Raw genomic sequence first — 20,557 nt, forward strand, 5'->3', positions numbered from 1 at the left:
TGGAGAGTTTACAAGCTCGGTACTTGTATCTCCTCACACCTAGAAAAGCACTCAAATCATTAAAGGTGACATCTGCTCCTCATGACTAGCAGCAAGCCTCCACCAGAATGTGTGCCTGACTGCACATCCCACCCCTTCGCTAAAATCATACATAATACTGACCTCTCCCCACCTCTCTGAGGCAGTTTCTCAGTTTCTCTGAAATGCTGTCTTCTGGGCTATAGTCCTCATTTTGCCCCAAATAAGACTTAACTCACAACTCTCATGCTGTGAGTTTTGTTTTGTTTTGAGTTGACAACACACAGCCTATATAGTTGGAAAAAGAAAATATTTTTGGATATATATTTTATTTGACAGTGTTTTAGAATATCATACAGTAAACAAGATTTCTGTAAAAGTTAATTTATCCATAGTGGTGCGTTTCATAAAAATAGTTGCTCACTTACAGTCTTTCTGTGACTATTAATACATGTAATTATATTTATAGAGATACACTGTACAGGGTAAATTCACCGCTAACACTACACAGAAATATTATCTGGAATGGGGTTTAGATGATGTGCTGTCTTCACAGGTTATGGATTACAGCCGCATAAAGCAATTACTGCACAAGTAGTAGCTGTGAACTGTGCAAATTAGAGTTTATGCAAGCGTAATCTCAGTTTTTTTTTGATCCTTTTGTAACACATGGAAAATAAAGGTCAGAGGATACAGTACCCGGACGTGCAGCTACACTACAGAAGCATTGTCCAAAACCAGATTCAATAATTTAATGGCAAAATAGACTGGGTTTCTGGTCCAGGGAGAGACTAATTGAGATTAAGCAGAAGTGCTGTAAACTGCTACATGTGTTTGTGCTTCAGTTTATGATGACCAAGTTTCATCTTTTGGAAATTGCTTTTACAGGCTGCAAGACTCTTCACTGGAGGCTTTCAACTCTATTGTCCTCTTGTCAAACAACTAACTATACCTCTGCCTGATGGGAATTAAACAGCTGGTGCTCAGGAGCCTGCACTTACAGAGGGAAGCGGTTTACACGTGCCCTCTTGTGGACCTGACCGCCCCGCTGGACGCTCTGACTTCAGGCTGGGGAGGCAAGGCTTATTTACTGTGAACTCCGGTGAGGGGCACACTATGGGAAGCCTCATCATTTCAGGTCACATTAAAGAGAAGCTGCCCTCTGAAACATTTGCCTTTCAGTATGTGTAGCTACAAATAAGAATGCATGGATAATTAGCTGAAGGTAAAACTTTAAAAAGATTAAAAATTAAAATGGCAGAGAAGAAAGGCAAGCCTTGGAATTTTCCTAGGTTATCAACCATGGACAAGGAAAATAAACATCTAGACAAAAAAGCAAACCAAATAGAAATAAAAGGAGAAATAATAAGAAAGATAAGCAGAAAAGAATGCTAAAAAGATGTGTTCTTTAATGAAAATAAATGGACTATAATAGTCATTTTTTTAATATTAGAGATTCACTGTAATCTGAGAAATGTAGGAGGAATACTTTGTTCTGTCAAGGTGAAAATGTAATGGAAAGAGGATTCTTAAAAAGACAACAAAATGAGTGAAATATAACACTGCTGTCAAGGAAACTTCTATCTCTGAGCCTGAGAGGAGAGGAAAGCCTTCTCATAAAGGAACTGCAACAATGCCAATCTCAATTTAACAAATTGTGGTCCTTCAATTATAAAGTTCGTATTGTAGATGAAAACTGATTAAGATCTATGAGCTAAACTGCAAAATTCTGACTTATGGCAAACTGTTCCCTAGAATACAATTTTTAAAACCTTTTTTCTACCACTGAAAATGTACAGAAACGTGATTACAGAAATGGCAGTACAAATGGCATCACACCAGTGAATTCACTAGGTTTCTAACTCACCCTGCAAGTGTGCAGGGAACACTGCTCTAAGACTGGTGATGGGTGCCACGAGTGAGCCGTGGAAACAGGTCATGGGCGAACAGTTCTGAATGTTTCAAAGAAACCTTTTAACCCCTGTCTAGATATGTCAAGAACAATTTATTTACAACTCTTCAGATCAATTAAAAGATATAATCTTGTCTCAGTTTCAGCTTGCTCCGTGCAGTTTGATTTTTAAGGCGATATTCCAGTTTGTGATTGCTCTTAACTTGTCCAGTTTCTTGAAACAAAGTTTGGATGACATCCAAATCCTTCATGCAGTGGGGGAAATTTTTTTTTCTTTTCTTTCTTTCTTTTTTTTTTTTTTTTTTAACTAAAGCTACACTGCACTCTCTGTGATGTTCTTCATGTTATTTTGGTTCTTCCGTAGCTGCCAAAGCCCCCACTGTGTAACAGGGGGCTTTAGGATCAGTTTAGGTCTGCACTGCGGACACCGTCCGGACCATGCTTGTTGGACACGTGGGGCTTCACGTCGGTACTCCCAAGCCTTGGTGCCTCGTGGATTTATGCATGTGACAGTGGAAATAAATTAAAACGCCGAGAGACGGAACCTAAGAAGAACGACCTGCAGGTATTGAGGCGGGGCGGCGGGCTCATCTCCCCGGGGCTGAGGCGCCGGGTTTGAGGACGCCCGGCAGCTTGTCGGAGCCTGGCACCTTCCACGGCCCGGGCGCCACGGCAGCCTTGCGCACAGGGGCGCCCCCGGGGGGGCGCGCGCCCTGCCTGGACCCCGCCCGCGCCCTGGCCCGGCCCTCGACCTCCCGCGCGCCCCCGCCGCGGCCCGGGCCCACGAACGCAGGTGCCGCGCCGGGGCCTCCGTGCCGGCCGAGCTCGGAGCCCGCCATGGCCTGCAGCCCCTCCTTGTTGCTGGCCCGCGCCGCGTCGGCCACTGCGGGCCCAGGCGCCGTGGTCTCCGAGGAGGGCCTGCCGGCCTCAGGCTGCCCCTGGCCGCCAGGCACCTCCTCGAGCAAGGGTTGCACGGCCCTCTGCGGGCTGGCCGAGCGCTCGCTCTGCTCCCCAAGGCGCTGCTTCTTCTGGCTGCCGGCTGAAAGCTCCTTTGGTTTCCTAACGTCGTGTTCCCTTTTGATATCCCAAGTTGGGTCTGGGCTTATCTGGTGGGAAGGGTCGGAGGGTGGGGCTGGATGTGATGGAGAGAATGGAGAGAGGACGTCCTCCAGGGAGACGCCTACTTCCGGCAGACCTGGGGAGGCGGCAGCGGGAGAACTCCAGGAGCCGGGTTCGTCTGTGGGGCAGGAAGCGCAGGCATTAGGGGCTAGCCGCACACGCTTTCCACGTCCCGCCACCTCCCTCCTCGTTGGGAATGAGAGCAGGTGGCCCGGGACCCCCAGCTCTCGACGCCCCAAGCCACAGCCACCCCCACCCACACTGCCAAGAGGGCAGCTGACCCCCCCCCCCCCCCCCGGGGGGCTCTCTGTTCCCATCTGCCGCACCCCTTCCCTCCTTGGTGGTTCAGGAAGGCTGTTACAAAGCCCAGGCCTAATCCATCCCTTTGCCCTGCCCCTTCTAACTCCCTGGGGTGTCATCAGGTCTGACAGTGACTTGGCAGAACCTAAATCACCTAGGGCAGCTGTGAAAAATACAGATTCTTCGATGGTCAGACCCAGAGCTTCCAGTAGGATAGGGCCACAGAAGTCCTCTGCATTTTTAACAGGCATCCAGGTAATTCAGAAAATGATTGGAGAACCAGCTTTTGAGAAATACTGGCCTGCATTCTCTGGAAGAAGTTGGGGGAGTGACCTTCTCAGCAGTTTAGTGTCACTCAAGACATATTTCTTAGCGACCACCAGACAGAATTTGGATAAAGACACCTAAAAAGGTTCGTTTTTCTGAGGACAGGGCGGGCAGTGGGACCAGGCTGGTGTGGAAGGAGGGACCCTTCTATGAGGCTCTGCCTTAAATTGTTAGAAAGTTTTGCAGAAACTTTGACTTCCTGGATGGACACCCTTTAGGAACTCTTTCCTATATACATATATATACACACATATATATATTGTATAATTTCCAACTTTCCTTTGGCATTATATTGTCAACCTGAGTTCCAAGATTCAAACAGGTAATATAAAGTTGTCTACTAGATGTTCAAACTTTATTGTTAAAACACAAATTATTTTATTCTGCAGGAACCTGAGGTTGATTGGAGACAAGATGGCAGAGTAAAAGGACCTTTCATGAGCATGCTGGTCACAACTAACTGCTGAACAGCCATTGATAAGAGACAGGAATCTACCAGAAAAGGATATTCTGCATCCAAAGACACAAGAAGAAACCACGAGATAGCGGTAGGAGGGGCACACTCACGATATAATCAAATCCCTTACCACCCGGGTGGGAGACCCACAAACTGGAGAATAATTACATTGCAAAAGTCCTCCCACAACCTAGAAGAAATAGGCATATTCTTAGAAAGGTACAGTCTCCCACGACTGAACCAAAGAAGTAAAAAAAAAAATAAGAACAGCCCAATGACAAGTACTAAAATTGAATCTGTGATTTAAAAACTCCCAACAAACAAAAGTCCAGGACCAGATGGTTTCATAGGCGAATTCTACCAAACATTTAGAAAAGAGTTAATTAACATCTATCTTGAAACTATTTCAGACGAAGGAAAACTTCCAAACTCATTCTATGAGGCCACCATCACCCTGGATTGAAAGACTCAATATTATCCAAATGGACTATATTATCTAAGGCCATCTACAGACAAAGTGCAGTTCCTATCAAACTTTGGTTTCCCACCTGGGCTCCTACCATGACCCAGTCGTCTCTTTACTCCTCCTCTTGCCTTCCTCTGGTCTCCATGCAGCAGCCACAGTAATGTCTCTGAGACATAAATTTGATCATGCCATTCCTTTGCTTAAAACTTTTGGTGAATTCTCACTGCTCTTAAGACTAAGATCATTAACAAGGCCCACAAAAGCATGCCTCATCTGGCCCCGGCCAACCTCCCCAGCTTCACCTCTGTTCATCCCCCTTTCCTCATCCACACTGGTCTTTGTGCAGTTACTCAAACACACAAGCTCATTCTGTATTCTGGGACCATACATCATTGCCGGCTCCTCTGCACCCCACAGTGATTCACATGGTGAGTTCTTTTTCATTCTTTAGGATTCCTGAATATTACCCAAGAGAACCCCAACCCACAGTAAGTACTCTGGTCTCCTTGAGAGCTGCTTGCCCTTTTATTTCCTCATAGTGCTTATCATTTGGAATTAATACTTGGCTGCCTCTTTGATTAACATAAGTCTCAATTAATAGACTGTAAGTGTCATGAGGGTAGTGACACTGGTCTTGTGTATCACAGTGGACTTAACATCTAGCATAGTGCTTGACACAGTAATACCTGTTCACTGTATATTTGAAGAAAACTAAATCTACTGCACAAATAGAAATGAAAGACTTTCCAAGGGGAGGATGGTGATGAAATGATGATGACGTCTGTTTGAAGTGTGAGAGGAAAGAAGGAAGTCTGCGGAAAGAGAGCAGACGGAGGACACCAGTGACAGGAAGTCCACGGGGAGAGTCCTCGGCTTTCCCTGGCGGCTCCTCGGAGGCAGAGTGTAGAGAGGTTCCCGATCCAAGTCCACCTGATTCAACAGATGTGCTTTCCCTCTGTAATCTTCCCAGTTAGAACGATAATAATGCCTTTGCTTAAAGGAACGCCATCCCTATGGAAGCATGAAGCAGCATGCCAGTGAATGTTCAGATTAGCCCACAGGTAAGACAGAACCGACATATCTTACGCGCCCTCGAGGGAGAAGCAAACCCCTTTCCTAAGTTAGGATCAGCTTCCTTCCCCTTGCTGTTACCAGCTCTAGCCAGTTTGGATCTCTCCTAGAAAACAAACCAGTGAATACACATTACATATTACTAGTATATGGTGTACACACATTACACCCTCACACACACACCATTATCTCTGGGTTAAAAGATGTATGACCTCTTAAATTATCTTGTAGGAACCTGGCAATACTGAAAAAATAAAATGCCCTCTTTCACTTCATATGTCCAAGCTTTAAAAAGAAAAAAAACCCTTACCTAACTGTGCTTCGACCACTCTTTTATTTTATTGAATATCACTAGAGTGACAATAACCAGAGAGGTGATCTGCTAGGAATAAACTACTTATTGTAGTAAATATCTTTACTTACTGTACTACTTATTGTAGTAAATATTTTTATTGGTTTTCCCAGGTGGCTCTTATTGGCAGCAAAAATTTGTATAGAAGAGGAAAACAAGTCAAGGATGAGTTGATTTTTTCTGTGCTGAAGGGTAAGGGAGACCCTTGAAAGGAAGGAAGGAAGCCAGGGATTGTGGCAGGGAAAGAGGATCTGTTCTTCTGCTCTACCCCTTCCCTGACGGCCTCCAGGCTTCCAGCTTGGGCTGACTGGTCCCCCAAACCCTGAAAAAGAGTTTCTGCACTTCTCTCCTCCTTTCAGTGAGGTCTGGGGCCTGAAGCCTAATGGCTGCCTTTTGGATTAGGGTGTCCCGGAAAGTAATAGTACTGTCACCACCATTGGAATGACTAATACTGACAACAGCTAACACGGATTGAAGTGCTTCCTAGGTACCAGGAACTATTCTGAACTCTTAAGATGTATTTACTCACCTGTAAACTTGCACATTGACAGATGGGGAAACCAAGGCACAAAATTTACCTTGTTCAAGACTACATAGCAGAAGGTAATAGAGCAGGGTTGTTGAATGACTTTCTGAATGGGGTGAAGTTCTACAAGCTCAGCTAGAATACTGTCACTAGACTCCTTTGCTATCAACTCTTGACTGGGGCTTATCTCTTCTAGGGCAGCTCGACAGGAACTCCCATCTGCACTGTCAGAGAAAGATCTGTTGTTATTAATCCAAATAGTCTGAAATGCTATTTGTGTTTGAATCTTGGACACGGAGGAACAGTTACCAGAGCTGGGGTGTTGTGTTGATCTGTGGAAATGCTGGGCATATTATTAGCTGGAATCAGAACAGTGAGATTAGATGTCTTAAGGTTGGGGATAATATGCTTTAAAAATATCACTCACGTTGTCACACCTTGAACCTGAATTGAATTGAAAATCTCATCTACGGTGGAAATGGTCTCTTCAAGTGGTGTTGGAAAAGTTGGATAGCTGCATGTAAATCAATGAAGTCAGAACATACCCTCACACCATACACAAAAATAAACTCAAAATCGCTTTTAAAGACTTAAATATAAGACAACATTGTAAAACTCCTAGAAGAGAACACAGGCAGAACATTCTCTGACATAAACTGCCAGTGTTTCCTTTGGTCAGTATCCCAAGGCCATAGAAAAGGAAACAAATGGGACCTAATCAAACTTAGAAGCTTATAAAAGATGTTCCTTATTGCTAATTATATTAGAGAAATGCAAATCAAAACTTACAGTGAGGTACCACCTCACAGTGGTCAGAATGACCATCATGAAAACTGCAAATAACAAATGCTGGAGAGGACATGGAGAAAAGGAAACTCTTCTACAGTGTTGTTGAGAATGTAAGTTGGTATAGCCACTGTGGAAAACACAATAGTGGTTTTCCAGAAACCGCTAAGAAAACTAAAAATAGGATTACTATATGATCCAGCAGTCCCACAACCTGAATGTCCATCCAGATGAATGGATAAAGATCTAGTGCATATATACATTGGAATACTACACACCAAAAAATAATGCCATTTGCAATAACCTAGATGCAACTAGAGATTATCATACTAAGTGGAGTAAGTCAGAAAGAGAAAGACAGATACCATATGATATCACTTACACGTGGAATCTAAAGTGACACAAATGAATCGATCTATAAAACAGAAACACGGACATAGAGAACATACTGGTGGCTGCCTGGTGGGGGGGGGGTGGGGTTAGCAGATGTAAGCTTTGATATATAGAATGGATAAACAACAAGGTCCTACTTTGTAGCACAGAGATATTCAGTATCCTATGATAAACATTACAGAAAAGCATATAGAACAAAGAATGTGCATATACTCACTTTACTGTAGAACAGAAGTTACCACAACATTGTAAATCAACTATACTTCAATAAAATATTAAAAGGATAAATATATAGTAATATAAAAAATATTCAAACTAGATATTGGAAACATCTTTTACATAAGTACTTTTGCTGAAATGAATAAAATTTCTGCAAAGAGATTTCTGGATTTGGTAAGTGTCATTTCTTATAAATTGACTGAGTTAAAGAATACTGATATGGTTATACAGAAATATATTTTCTTCTAATTTAGAATATTACAAGAAAATATAAATGATTAGATCAAAAGACAGTAATGTGAAGTCATTTTGGTATTCAGAAGAAAAATCTTGTTAAGATGTGTTCAAACCATAATGGCTCATTAGGATTTGTTCTACCATCATGCAGATGATTGTTTTTGTAACAAATTATAAATAAAAATGTGCATTTAAAAAAATCTCAGAAAAAAGTATTTGATCGTGCTCTTTCTGAAGCAGTGTTTCCAGTCTGGAGGCATGGTTAAAAGCCTTCGAATATGTATTTGTTTCACTTTTATTATCAGAGAGTGTAAACTAGGTGTTACAGTCACAGCTTTTAAAGTCATCAGTGTGCATGTTTGTTCACTGATGTTTCACATCTACGCTATTCCGCAGGCGTTACCAAACGTGCAGCAGCAGTAAAGCCACGGCAAAGTCACTGCCGTGGTTGAGGGCGGATCTCAGTGCAGGTGCGGCTGTCGACAGTGGATCTGCTGTTTACTGTGTCCTAAGTATCATATCAGGTACTGTGCCATGTCACATATATTCTCTTCTAATCCTCACACAGCTCCTAAGAAATGGTGCTGTCATCCCCATTTCACAGATGAGAAAACTGAGGCTTAGTTAAGCAATTTGCCAGGACCACTCAGCTAGTGAGAATCAAGATGACTGACTACATAAAATTCCAGAGCCCTGAGTATTTTATATTTTAGTGCTTCTGGTACTTTAATTCTTCCTAACTTTTTCCACATCAGGAAACACATGGAAGAAGAGCTTATCTTGCACTGGAGTAAACTGAAGAAGACAGTCAAGATCTACAGATAGCAGCCAAGTATGTCCCGAGGGCTAGAGCGAGTCCATATCCTGGGATAACCCATCAGAGGGGTGTCATGGAGAACAGATTATGAAATTAAGCTTTTTTTTTTTAAACAATGTATATCTTGATAATCCAGATTGAACCAAGGGTGTGGCGATGTCCACGGACCAGTCTTAATTAGTAAACTATCTACAAGATAGAAGAGAACCATGTTGGTTTATTTATTCCAAGCATGTTTTAGAAAGTAATGCATTCTTCTAAATTAAAATCTTACAAGTCCAATACGTAAAACAGATAAAAGCTGGGCATCTTTGGTCGGCTGAGTGGAGCCACATTCTCTCCCATTCACCCCCAAGCCCTGCAATGGCTCCTCTGCTCATTCTCAGGAACCTGGAAGCTCTCAGAGAATAGTCTGAAAACCACTGCTCATTAGGGGTGGGAAGAGGAAACAGTCAAGGAGGAAATTTTCTAAGTGTTAGTAGCCAGGAGTTAGGCTTCAGAGATCGGAGATAACTGACAGAAGAAAAGCAGGTGGAGATGTCTAGCACTCCTGGGAAGGACAGACTTCACCTTCCAGAATTCTGCCTGGGCTGGCTGCTGACCTAGAGCCTCAGTGCTCTGCTAAGTAGTAAGTGACCCCATTTGTCTTACAGTCAGTCAGTCAGCATCTTGTGGAGAGAAGAGTATCCCGAGCAGCCAGGCTTGAGCCCAAACACTTGTGGCTCAGCTGGTAAAGAATCCACCTGCAATGCGGGAGACCTGGGTTTGATCCCTGGGTTGGGAAGATCCCCTGGAGATGGGAAAAGCTACCCACTCCAGTATTCTGGCCTGAAGAATTCCATGGACCGTATAGTCCATGGGGTTGCAAAGAGTCGGACACGACCGAGCGACTCACTTCACTTTAACCAAACACTTGGGGGGCGGGGGAGGGGGGGTGAACTCAGGCAGGTTACGTAACCCTTTCCAGCTTCAGTTTCTCAACAGAAAATGACAACTGAGAATTAGGGAATGTTTGCTCTGCTTCCATCACAGAAGTATGGATGATCACATAGAATATATATGTGAATGTTTACATATGTGTCAGCCATAACATTCATAGTTTGAACCCAAATAAACAGATCATGCAGCTCAATATGAAGAAAAATTGAAATGTGTAGATGTCTAAATAGATATTCTCCAAAGAAGATATACAGATGGCCAAAAAGGACATGAAAATATGTTTAATACCACTTACTATCACAAATGCAAAATAAAACTACAAGATATCACTTCCCACAAGTAGAATGGCCTTCACTAAAATGTCTGTATGCAATAAATGTGGAGGAGGGCATGGAGAAAGAATTCTCCTACACTGTGGGTGGGAATGTAACCAGGTAAGGGCCACTGTGAAGGCCACTATGGTAGCTCAGACGGTAAAGAATCTGCCTGCAATGTAAGAGACCTAGGTTAGATCCCTGGAGATCCCCTGGAGGAGGGCATGGCAGCCTGCTCCAGTATTCTTGCCTGGACAATACCCATGGACAGAGGAGCCTGGTGGGCTACAGTCCATAGGGTCTCAAAGAGTCAGACATGACTGAATGACTAAGCATAGTACATTAGGATTCCTAAAAATCAAAGCTATCATATGATCCACAATCCCACACCTGGGAATGTACAGAAGAAAACAATAAGGTAAAAGTACATGCCTCCCAATGTCATTGCAACACTACTTTCAGTAGCAAAGACCTGGAAGCAACCAAACTGTCTATTAGCAGATGAGTGCATAAGGATGTGGTACATACATACAATGGAATATTGCTCAGTCATAAAGTAATGCCGCTTGGGAAAACACCGCTGGATTTGGAGATGATCATACTGTGGGTAACAGGTCACACAGAGAAAGACAGATAGCATATGATGCCAGGTCAAGGTGGAAAAAAAACGGATAGAAATACACAAATTAATAAAACAAAAATACACAGACATAAGAAACTTCTGGTTACTAAAGAAAGGTGCAAGAGAGGGATAAATTAGCACTTTGGGATTAGCATATCTGTAGAGATATTCAACAAAGACCTACTGTCCAGCACAGGGTATTCACTCAACAATCTGGAATAAGCTATCTGGGAAAAGTGGCCGGAAATGAGTACACATAGCCCTATGCATAACTGAATCAAGCTGCTTGGCAAGGAAAACAAACCCAAGTTTATCAACTGTATTTCAGTAGAAATAAAAATGAAATAAAAATATAAACAGGAATGATGCCTAGTATATTCTCCTCCTCACACCTGGGTGAACAGGGCTGGTGGGACATCCCTGGAGCATGAGCAGCTAGGGTCCTCAGGCTGAGGGAGCGAGGATGGGGCAGGAAAGGAGCCCTTAGACCTGCACTGCCTGGTCACTCTGCATGGGATTGCAGGCCCCAGACCCAGGCGGGGCGTCTGACAGCAAAGCCAGGTCTAGTGCACCCAAAGGTGATGCACCCTGCGGTTCCCACCTCCAGCCTCCTTCCTTAGAGTCATCCTGCCAACAGACGACACTTCCCTCATCACAGTGCTTTTGCAGGTGCTGGGATTTGTTCCTGGATGAAGGGTATGGGGGTGAAAATGGTGAGACAGAAACCCTGGATATGTGTTCTGGCACATTCAACTCTCATTTATAACTGCAGACTTTCCCTGCCTGAGTAACCAGAGGTGGGGAGGAAGAAATCCTGCCGCCCCATGGTCATTTTCCAGAACTACAGCTATATCTCATGTTGGCACTGGAGATGCCCATACTATGGAACCAGGTCAGATAGACAAAAATAGACATTATATGATATTAGTTTGAAGTGTAATCTAAAGATGGATAGAAATACACAAATTGACAAAAGAGAGACTTAGAAATGCTCAGAGACTTAGAAAGTTGTGGTTACCAAAGAGGAAATATGCAGAAGAGAAGTGGATTAGCACTTTGGGATTAACATGTAACATATTTCTTTGGCTTCCCTGGTAGCTCAGATGGTAAAGAGTCTGCCTCCAGTGCAAGAGACCCGGGTTTGATCCCTGGGTCAGGAAGATCCCTTGGAGAAGGAAATGGCAACCCACTCCAGTATTCTTGGACAGGGGAGCCTGACAGGCCACAGTCCATGGGGGTCACAAAGAGTCGGACACGACTGAGCGACTTCACTTTCTTTTCTGATATTTCTAAAATAGTCAACAAGGCCCTACTGTCCAACATAGGGAACTGGACTCAATGCTCTGGAAGAAGCTATCTGGGAGTAGAGTCCAAAAACAAGTAGATGTACTCCTATCTGTAACTGAATTGATGCCAAAACATGCAACTTTGTAAATCAGCTGTACTGCACTAGAAACTAAAATGAAGATATCATAAAAGGAATAACGCCTACTATAGTCACCTCTTGCCTGTGTGGTCAGGGCTGGGGGTACCATCCCTAGAGCCTGAACCAGATTGAGTTGAAAAGCTGGACCGAGGGGGATGGAAAGGATCTGCCAGAAAAGGAAGCCCCTTGGGCCCATAGTGCCTGGTCCCTCCACGTGGGATCAAGGTGGGTCCTTGGACAGTAAAGCCAAGCATAGTGCACTCAAAGGATGATGGGCCCTCCGGGTGCCAGGACTCTGAGGGGTCACCTGGTCTCCAGGTCCCCTGGTGCTGGGGTTCCCACCTCCAGTCTCCTTCCTTACAGTCACCCCATGTATAGACAACACACTCAACACAGTGCTTTTGCAGGGGTTGGGATTTTTCCCATATTGAAAGGCAAGGGGATGGAAGTCATGAGACACAGCCCTGGGTCTGTATTCTGGCACATTCTGCCCTCCTTTACAACCTAAGAGCAGGACTGTCCCTAATCGTCCCCTCATCCTGGTTACCAGAGGTGGAGAGGATGGACTCCTGCCGCCTTGTGTCTGTTTCATAAACTACAACTTAAAATCAGTGCTTTGAGGAATCACAAGGTTATTGGGTTCATTAAAAAAAAAAAAGACCTTGAATTGTAAAGTCATACTTGAAAAATATTTTATTAAAATGCCAACTTTCAAGACCCTCATTTCAGGAGAAAAGTCTTTTCAATGTTACTCATTTTTATGTAAACTACTTGGAAAGATGGTCAACATCCCTCATTATCAGAGAAATGTAAATCAAAATTAAAATGAGGTGCATCCTTGCACCAATTAGAGCAGGCATCATCAAAAAGTCTACAGCAGTAAATGCTGGGAAGTCATGGAGAAATGAACTCCGCTACCTGGTAAGAGGTAACGATGGAGGTTCCTTTAAAAATGAAGTAGATGCTACCACATGATCTGCAATCTCACCTCTGGACAGATACCCAACAAAACCATAAGGGAAAAGAAACATGCGCCATGATGTCATTTCAACACTACCTTCAATAGACACGACCTGTCCATCAGCAGACGAATGCATAAGGAAAATGTGGTGCATGTATACGAGGGAATATTGGGCAGCCATAAAATAGAATAAACTAATGCTACTTTCAACAACATAGGCGGACTCAGAGATGATCATATTATGGGTAGCTGGTTATAAAGAGAAAAACAGCATACATATCATGCTGGGGTACAATCTAAAAATGGATAGAAATACATGAATTGACCAAACAGAAATACACTCAGAGGCTTAGAAAAGAAACCTATGGTTACTGGAGAGGGAAAATACTGGACAGGGATAAATCAGCATGTGCAATTATTATATGAAAACTGGTATCTGTATAGATAACAAGGACCTATTGTTTTGTACAGGGAACACTAGTCAACACACTGGAAAAAGCCATCTGGGAAAAGGGGGCAAAAACCAGTAGATGTAGTGGTATGTGTAACTGGATGCACGTGCTTGATGGAGAAAACAAAAGCCACATTGTTTATCTCTGCTCCAATAGAAATAAAAATGATACAAAACGGTCAGCAGGAATGATGTCTGCTTACTCCCCTCAGGCATGGGTGTTTGGTACCGGTGGGACATCCCTGGGGTCCTCAGGCTGGACTGTCTGTCCTGGGGCAGGAAAGGAGCCCTTAGACCCCCAGTGCCCGCTCACTCTGCATGGGACCGCAGGCCCCAGACCCAGGCGGGGCGTCTGAAGGTCGCGTGCAGCGCTCCCAAACGTGAGGGGCCCTGTGGGCTGCAAGACTGAGGAGTCACCTGGTCTCTCTGCCTCCCGGTGCTGCGGCCCCCACTCCACTCTCCTTCCTTAGAGTCACCCCGCATACAGATGAAAGCTCCCTCACCATCACACTTCTGTAGAGGTTGGGATTTGATCCTGGATGAAGGGTAAGGGGATGGAAGTGGGGAAACAGAAGCCCTGGGTATGTGTTCTGGCACATTCAGCTCTCATTTACAACAGCAGACTTTCCCTCGTTTCCCCCTTGCCTGAGTAACCAGGGCTGGGGAAAAAGAAATCCTGCTGCCTCGTGGCCATTTATGATTACCACAGCTATAAAATCAATGCTATGAAATCTTCCCTCAAGAAATGTGCTGTGGTAAGTCATCAAAGGAAAATTCAAAACACAGCCACTTTCAAGAAGCTCTTTTCAAGAGAGAAGCTATTCAATTTTCCTTAAAAATCTTTAAAAAGAGAAAAAAAAACATAAAAGACACAGAAAGATGCTTAACGCTGCTCAATATCAGAGAAATAGAAATCAAAACTAAAACGAGGTACCACCCTGCACCAGTCTGAGTGGCCATCGTAGAAAAGCTTACAAGCAATAAATCTTGGGGATTGCATGCGAGAAAGGAGTACACCTATGCTGTGGGTGGTAGGAGCTATCATGAAGGATACTATGAATGTTCCTTAAAAAAAAATGATAGCCACCCTTTGACCTGTGCAGCTGGTCCCTCTCATGAGACCACTGTCTCACGAGCCATGTGGGCTGTGGGCCAACTAAGCCAAGCCTAGTGCACCCAGAGGATGATGGACCCTGTGAGTTGTGGACTTTGAGGAGTCACCGGGTCTCCATGTCTCCAATGCTGGGGTTTCCACCTTCAGCCTCCTTCCTTCGAGTGACCCCACCTAGAGATCACGGCACTTTTGTAGAGGCTGGGGTTTGTTCCTGGGTAAAGGGTGAGGGGGTGCAAGTGGTGAGGCAGAAGCCCTGGGTGTGGGTTCTGCCACATTCTGCTCTCATTTATAACCCACAGCAGGACTTTCCCTCATCTGCAGCTTATCAGAATAGTAACCAGAGGCAGGGAAAAAGAAAATTTAAAAAATGTATCTTTAAGAAGTCCATTTCCAAAGAGAAGCCATTTTAATTTTACTCAATAATGCTTTTGTTTTTATAAAAGGACAGGGAAAGATGTGCGACATCACTCATTGCCAGAGAAATGTAAATCACAACTACAAGGATTTACCAGAAGCCATCATTCAAAAGTCTACAAGCACTGATTTTGGGGACGGCATGGTGAAAAAGATCTCTACTGTGCCCTGCGAGGGAATGTAACCTGTAAGAGCCACTGCAAACGACACGATGGAGGTTCCTTTAAAAACGAAACGAGAACTACCACATGATCTGTAATCCCGCGCCTGGGCATATACCTGATGAAGTCTCTAAGGTGAAAGACACATGAACCTCAACGCCATTGCAACACTACTTTCAATAGCCAAGACATGGAAGCCACCAAACTGTCCATTAGCAGATGAGTGCATAAGGATGTGGTACATACATACAAAGGAATATTGCCTGCCATAAAAAAAGGAATAAAGTAATGTCACTTGGAACAACACAGGTGGATTTGGAGATGATCATACCATGGGAAGCAGGTCAGACAGAGAAAGGCAGATAGCATATGATATCAGGTTGATGTGGAAACTAAAATGGATGGAAAAACATGAACGGAAAAAACAGAAATACTCAGACATAAAAAAGTAAACTTTTGGCTCACAAGGCCCTTCAGGTAAATAACAGCCTGCCCTGAAGAAATGTGCTGTGGTAGGTAATCAAAAGAAAATTCAAAACAAGGCCATAATTTAAGAAGCCCATTTCGAGAGAGAGGCCATTTCAATTTTACTCAAATTGTGACTCAAAAAAATTTTACTTTTTCTTTTTTCCTGTAAAGGACATAGAAAGATGCTTCACATCACTTATTATCATAAAAATGTAAATCAAAACTATAATAAGGTAACACCTAGCACTAGTCTGAGGGGCCATCATCAAAATGTCTACAAGCAGTAAGTGTTGCAGAGGACCTAGGGAAAAAAGGATTCTCCTAAGCCGTGGGTGGGAATGGCACCTGGTAAGAGTCACTACAGGGAACACTGTGGACGTTTCTTAAAAATGAAATTACAGTGCCCACAGGATCAGCGATCCAACTCTTGGGAACATACTTGAAGAAAACCCAAAGGTAAAAGACACATGCACCCAAATGTCATTGCAGTAATACTTTCAATCGCCAAGAAGCCAACAAATTGTCCATCAGCAGATGAATGCATAAAGAAGATGCGGTGCATGTACACAAGGGAACATCGCTAAGCCATAAAGAAGAAAACAATAATGCCACTTGTAACAACTCAGGTGGACCTGGAGATGATCATACTGTGGGACGTCGGTTAAAGACAGATAGCATATATATCATGTTCAGCTGGAATCAAAAAATGGATAGATAAACCCTAATTGAGAATACAGAGACTTAGAAAGCTATATTTACCAAAGAGGAAAGGTGGAAAAGAGGGGAAAAGTAATACACGGGATTAATATATGAACACTGATATGTTAATAGATAATCAACAAGCACCTTCTGTCCTACGCAGAGAACTCCACCCAACACTCTGCAAGATGCTGTGTGGGAAATGAAGCCGAAAACGAGGAGACGGAGCCCTGTATGTGACTGAACTGAGCTGCTTGACACCGAAAACAAACACAACACTCTTTATCAACTGTGTTCCAACAGAAATAAAAAATGAACTGAAAATATAAATAGGAAGGATACCTACACTACATTCCCCTCATGCCTGAGTGCTCAGAGCTGGGGTACATACCTTCTGGCTCAGCTGGGTTTGGTCTTAAGGCTGGACTGTCCTAAGGCTGAGGAAGCAGGCATGATATGCCAGGAAAGGAACTGCTTTAGATTCACAGTGCCTGGTCCCTCTGCATGGGACCACAGTCCCCATATCCAGGCAGGTTATCTGACATCAAAGCCAGGCCTAGTGCACCCAAAGGATGATGGAGCCTCTGGGTTGCAAGTCCTCCACATCTCCTGGTGCTGGGGTTCCCACCTCCAGCCTCACTCCTTACTGTTATCTTGTCTACAGATGACAGCTCTCTCACCACAGCACATTTGCAGGGGTTTGGATTTACCCTGGATGAAGAATACGGGGTAGAAACGGTGAGACAGAAGCCCTGGGTGTGGGTGTTGGCACATATTGCTGTCATCTATAACCCAAGACTTTCCCTCACCTCCCCCTTGCCAGAGCAACCAGAGGTGAGGGGGAAGAGATCCTGCCACCTCGTCATTCCCCATAACTACAGCTGTAAAATCAGTGCTTAGGGGAATTGCATTCACAAGGCTACTAATGAAAACTCCCCTCAAGAAATGTGCTGAGGTAGGTAATGGAAAGAAATTTCAAAACACAGCCAACTTTCAAGAAACCCATTTCAAGAGAGAAGCCATTTCAATTTTTCTCAAAAATATTTTGTTTTGTTTTTTAATATAAAAAGGCCATGGAAAGATGCTCAACATTGCTCATTATCAGAGAAATGTAGATCAAAACTACGAGGTACCACCTTGCACCAGTCCAAGCAGCCATCAAAGAAAAGTCTACAAGCAGTAAATGTTGGGGCGGGTGTGTAGGAAAAAAACTCTCCTGTGCTCTGGGTGGGAATGTAACCTGGTAATAGCCACTACAAAGGATACTATGGAGGTTGCTTAGAAAATGAAATGAGAGCTACCACATGATCCACAATTCTACTCCTGGGCATATACCTGAGGAAAATCCCAAGTCAAAAGACACATGTACCCCAATGTCATTGCAACACTACCTTCAATAGTCAAGACCTGAAAGCCACCACACTGTCCACTGGCAAATGAATGGATAAAGATGATATAGTACATGTATACAGGGGAATATTGCTCAGACAAGAAAAAGAATAAAGTAATGTCACTTCCTACACATAAATGGATCTGGAGATGAGCATACTATGGGAAGCAAGTTAAAGACAGAGAGCATATGATACCACTTTGGGGTGGAATCTACAAATGTATAGAAATACACAAATTTACAAAACAGAAACACACTCAGACGCAGAAACTTACAGTGACCAGAGGGGGAAGGGTGTTGGAGAGGGGTAAATTAGCACATGGGATAAATATATGAACACTGATACTGTAATAGACAATCAACAAGGACTTCCTGTCCAGCACCGGGAACTCGATTCAACACTCTGGAAGAAACTATCTGCGAAAGGAGGCCAAAAGTGAGCAGATGCACCCATATGTAAAATTGAGCTGCTTGGCACCAAAAACAAACACATTGTTAATCAAGTATATTCCAATAAATACAAAAATGAGATGAAAATATAAACCGGAAGGATGCCTGCTATATTCCCCTCATGCCTGAGTGACCTGGGCTGGTGGGACCTCCATGGAGCCTGAGTTGGTTAGCATTCTAAGACCGGACTGTCTTAAAGTTGAGGGAACAGGCACAACATGCCAGGAAAGGAACACCCTTGGACCCACAGTGTCTGGTCCCTCTCATGGGACCACGGTCTGAAGATCCAGGTGGGCTATCTGACAACTAAACCAGGCCTGCTGCACCCAAAGGATGATGGAGCCTCCGGTTTTAAGACTGAGGAGTCACCTGATCTCCATGTCTCCTGGCGCTGGGGTTCCTGCCCCTAGCTTTTTTGACAGCACTCCCCAAAAACCCTGTGATGGGATATTTTTTGGGGGGGAGGGCAGAGTGTAAGAGAGTGGAAGTGGTGAGACAGAAGTCATGGGTGTGTGTTTTCTGGCACATTCGGGTCTCATTTACAACCCAGGAGCAGGCTTTTCCCTCATCTGCCTCTTACCCCTGTAACCAGCTGGGGGGAAAGTGAAATTCACCTGGTGGCCATTTCCTATAACTGCCACTTTAAAACCAGTGTTAGGGGAATAGCATTCACAAGGTCTGCTGGTTCTTAATGAAAACTGCCCTCAAGAAATGTGCTGTGGTAGGTAATTGAAAAAAAATTCAAAACACAGTTAACTTTCAGGAAACCCATTTCAAGAGAGAAGCCATTTCAATTTTCCTAAAAAAAAAAAAAAATTTTTTTCCTTATGTAAAGGACATGGAAAGATGCTCAGCATTGCTCATTAATGGAGACATGTAAATGAAGACTACAGTAAGGTACCACCTTGCATCAGTCCAAGCAGCCATCACAGAAAAGTCTACAAGCAGTAAATGTTGGGCAGGGTGTGGAGAGAGCTCACCTGTGCTGTGGGTGGGAATGTAACCTGCTAAGAGCCTCTATGAAGGACATGGTGGAGTGCGGGTTCTTTTAAAAATGAGATGAGAGCTACCACAGGATCCTCAATCCCAGCACTGGGCATACACCTAACAAAAACCCTGAGGCAGAAGACAGATGAACCCTAAGGTCACTGCAACACTACTTTCATTAACCAAGACCTGGAAGCCACCAGACTTTCTATCAGCAGTTGAAATCATAAAGAAGATGTGGCACTTATACACAGGGAATGTGGCTTAGTCATAAAAAAGAATATAGTCCCATTTGCAACAACACTGGCGGACCTAGAGATTACCATACTACTGGAAGGACGTCAGATGAAGACAAATAGCATATGATTCTACCACCCTCAGGTGGAATCTAAAGATGTAGAGAAACACATGATTTTACAAAACAGAAACATACTGATAGTCTTAGAAAAGAAACTTATGGTTGCCAAAGGGGAAAAGTGGGGAAGAAGGATAAATCAGCACGTTGGGATTAACATATAAACACTGATACCTCTGAAATAGATAATTAAAAAGGGCTTCCCCGGTGGCTCAGCTGGTGAAAATTCTGCCTGCAATGTGGGGGACCTGGGTTTGATCCCTGGGTTGGGAAGATCCCCGGGAGAAGGACATGAGAACCCACTCCAGTATTCTTGCTTTGAGAATCCCATGAACAGAGGATGCTGGTGGGCTACAGTCCATGGGACTGCAAAGAGTTGGACATGACTGAGCAACTAAGCATAGTACAAGAAGGAATTATTCAGCGCAGGGAACTCCACTGAACACTCTGGAAGATGCTATCTAGGAAAAGAATCTAAAAACGAGTAGATGTACCCCTATGTATAACTGAATAAATCTGGTTCATGTCCAAAAGAAATGCAACACTGTTATTCAACTGTACTCCAATATTAACTAAAAATGAAAGTATACGAACAGGAAGAATGCCTACAATATACCCCTTACACACGGGTGTTTGGTGTTGGTGATACATCCCTGGAGCCTGGGCTGGCTAGGGTCCTAAGGCTGAGGAAGCTAGGAAGGATGTGCCAGGAAAGGAACCCTCTTGGACCTGAAGTTCCTGGTTCTCCTGCATGGGACCATAGTCCAGAGGACCAGGCGGGCCATCTGACAACCAAGCCAAGGTCA

General features: G+C 43.8%; 1 protein-coding gene and 1 long non-coding RNA gene across 18 annotated transcripts in view; one reads left to right on the forward strand and one right to left on the reverse strand.

Moving 5' to 3' along the window:
* Positions 1 to 330: 330 nt before the first annotated feature.
* The window catches only part of MAGI2 (membrane associated guanylate kinase, WW and PDZ domain containing 2), a 1,406,842-nt gene continuing 1,386,615 nt past the window's right edge, over positions 331 to 20,557 (reverse strand). For 11 of the 15 annotated variants that reach the window (XM_020903091.2, XM_020903019.2, XM_070469808.1 and 8 more), the window contains one exon: positions 331 to 3,167. In XM_020903091.2, the coding sequence (XP_020758750.2) occupies positions 2,518 to 3,167 (650 nt within the window). In that variant the 3' untranslated portion in view covers positions 331 to 2,517. The remainder of the gene's footprint in view (positions 3,168 to 20,557) is intronic. The other 4 variants (XM_070469817.1, XM_070469816.1, XM_020903164.2 and 1 more) reach the window with 2 other exon arrangements.
* Positions 2,407 to 9,910, forward strand: LOC139035894 (uncharacterized). Of its 3 annotated transcripts, none has more exons than XR_011488547.1 (4): positions 2,407 to 2,495; positions 3,597 to 3,761; positions 4,066 to 6,214; positions 6,745 to 9,910. It is a non-coding gene; the product is annotated as an uncharacterized lncRNA (long non-coding RNA). The 3 variants fall into 3 exon arrangements; XR_011488550.1 differs by having other exon boundaries at positions 8,580 to 9,910; XR_011488548.1 differs by having other exon boundaries at positions 4,066 to 5,660; positions 6,136 to 9,910.

Source organism: Odocoileus virginianus, chromosome 1 (assembly GCF_023699985.2).
Source record: "Odocoileus virginianus isolate 20LAN1187 ecotype Illinois chromosome 1, Ovbor_1.2, whole genome shotgun sequence".
Lineage (NCBI taxonomy): Eukaryota > Metazoa > Chordata > Mammalia > Artiodactyla > Cervidae > Odocoileus > Odocoileus virginianus.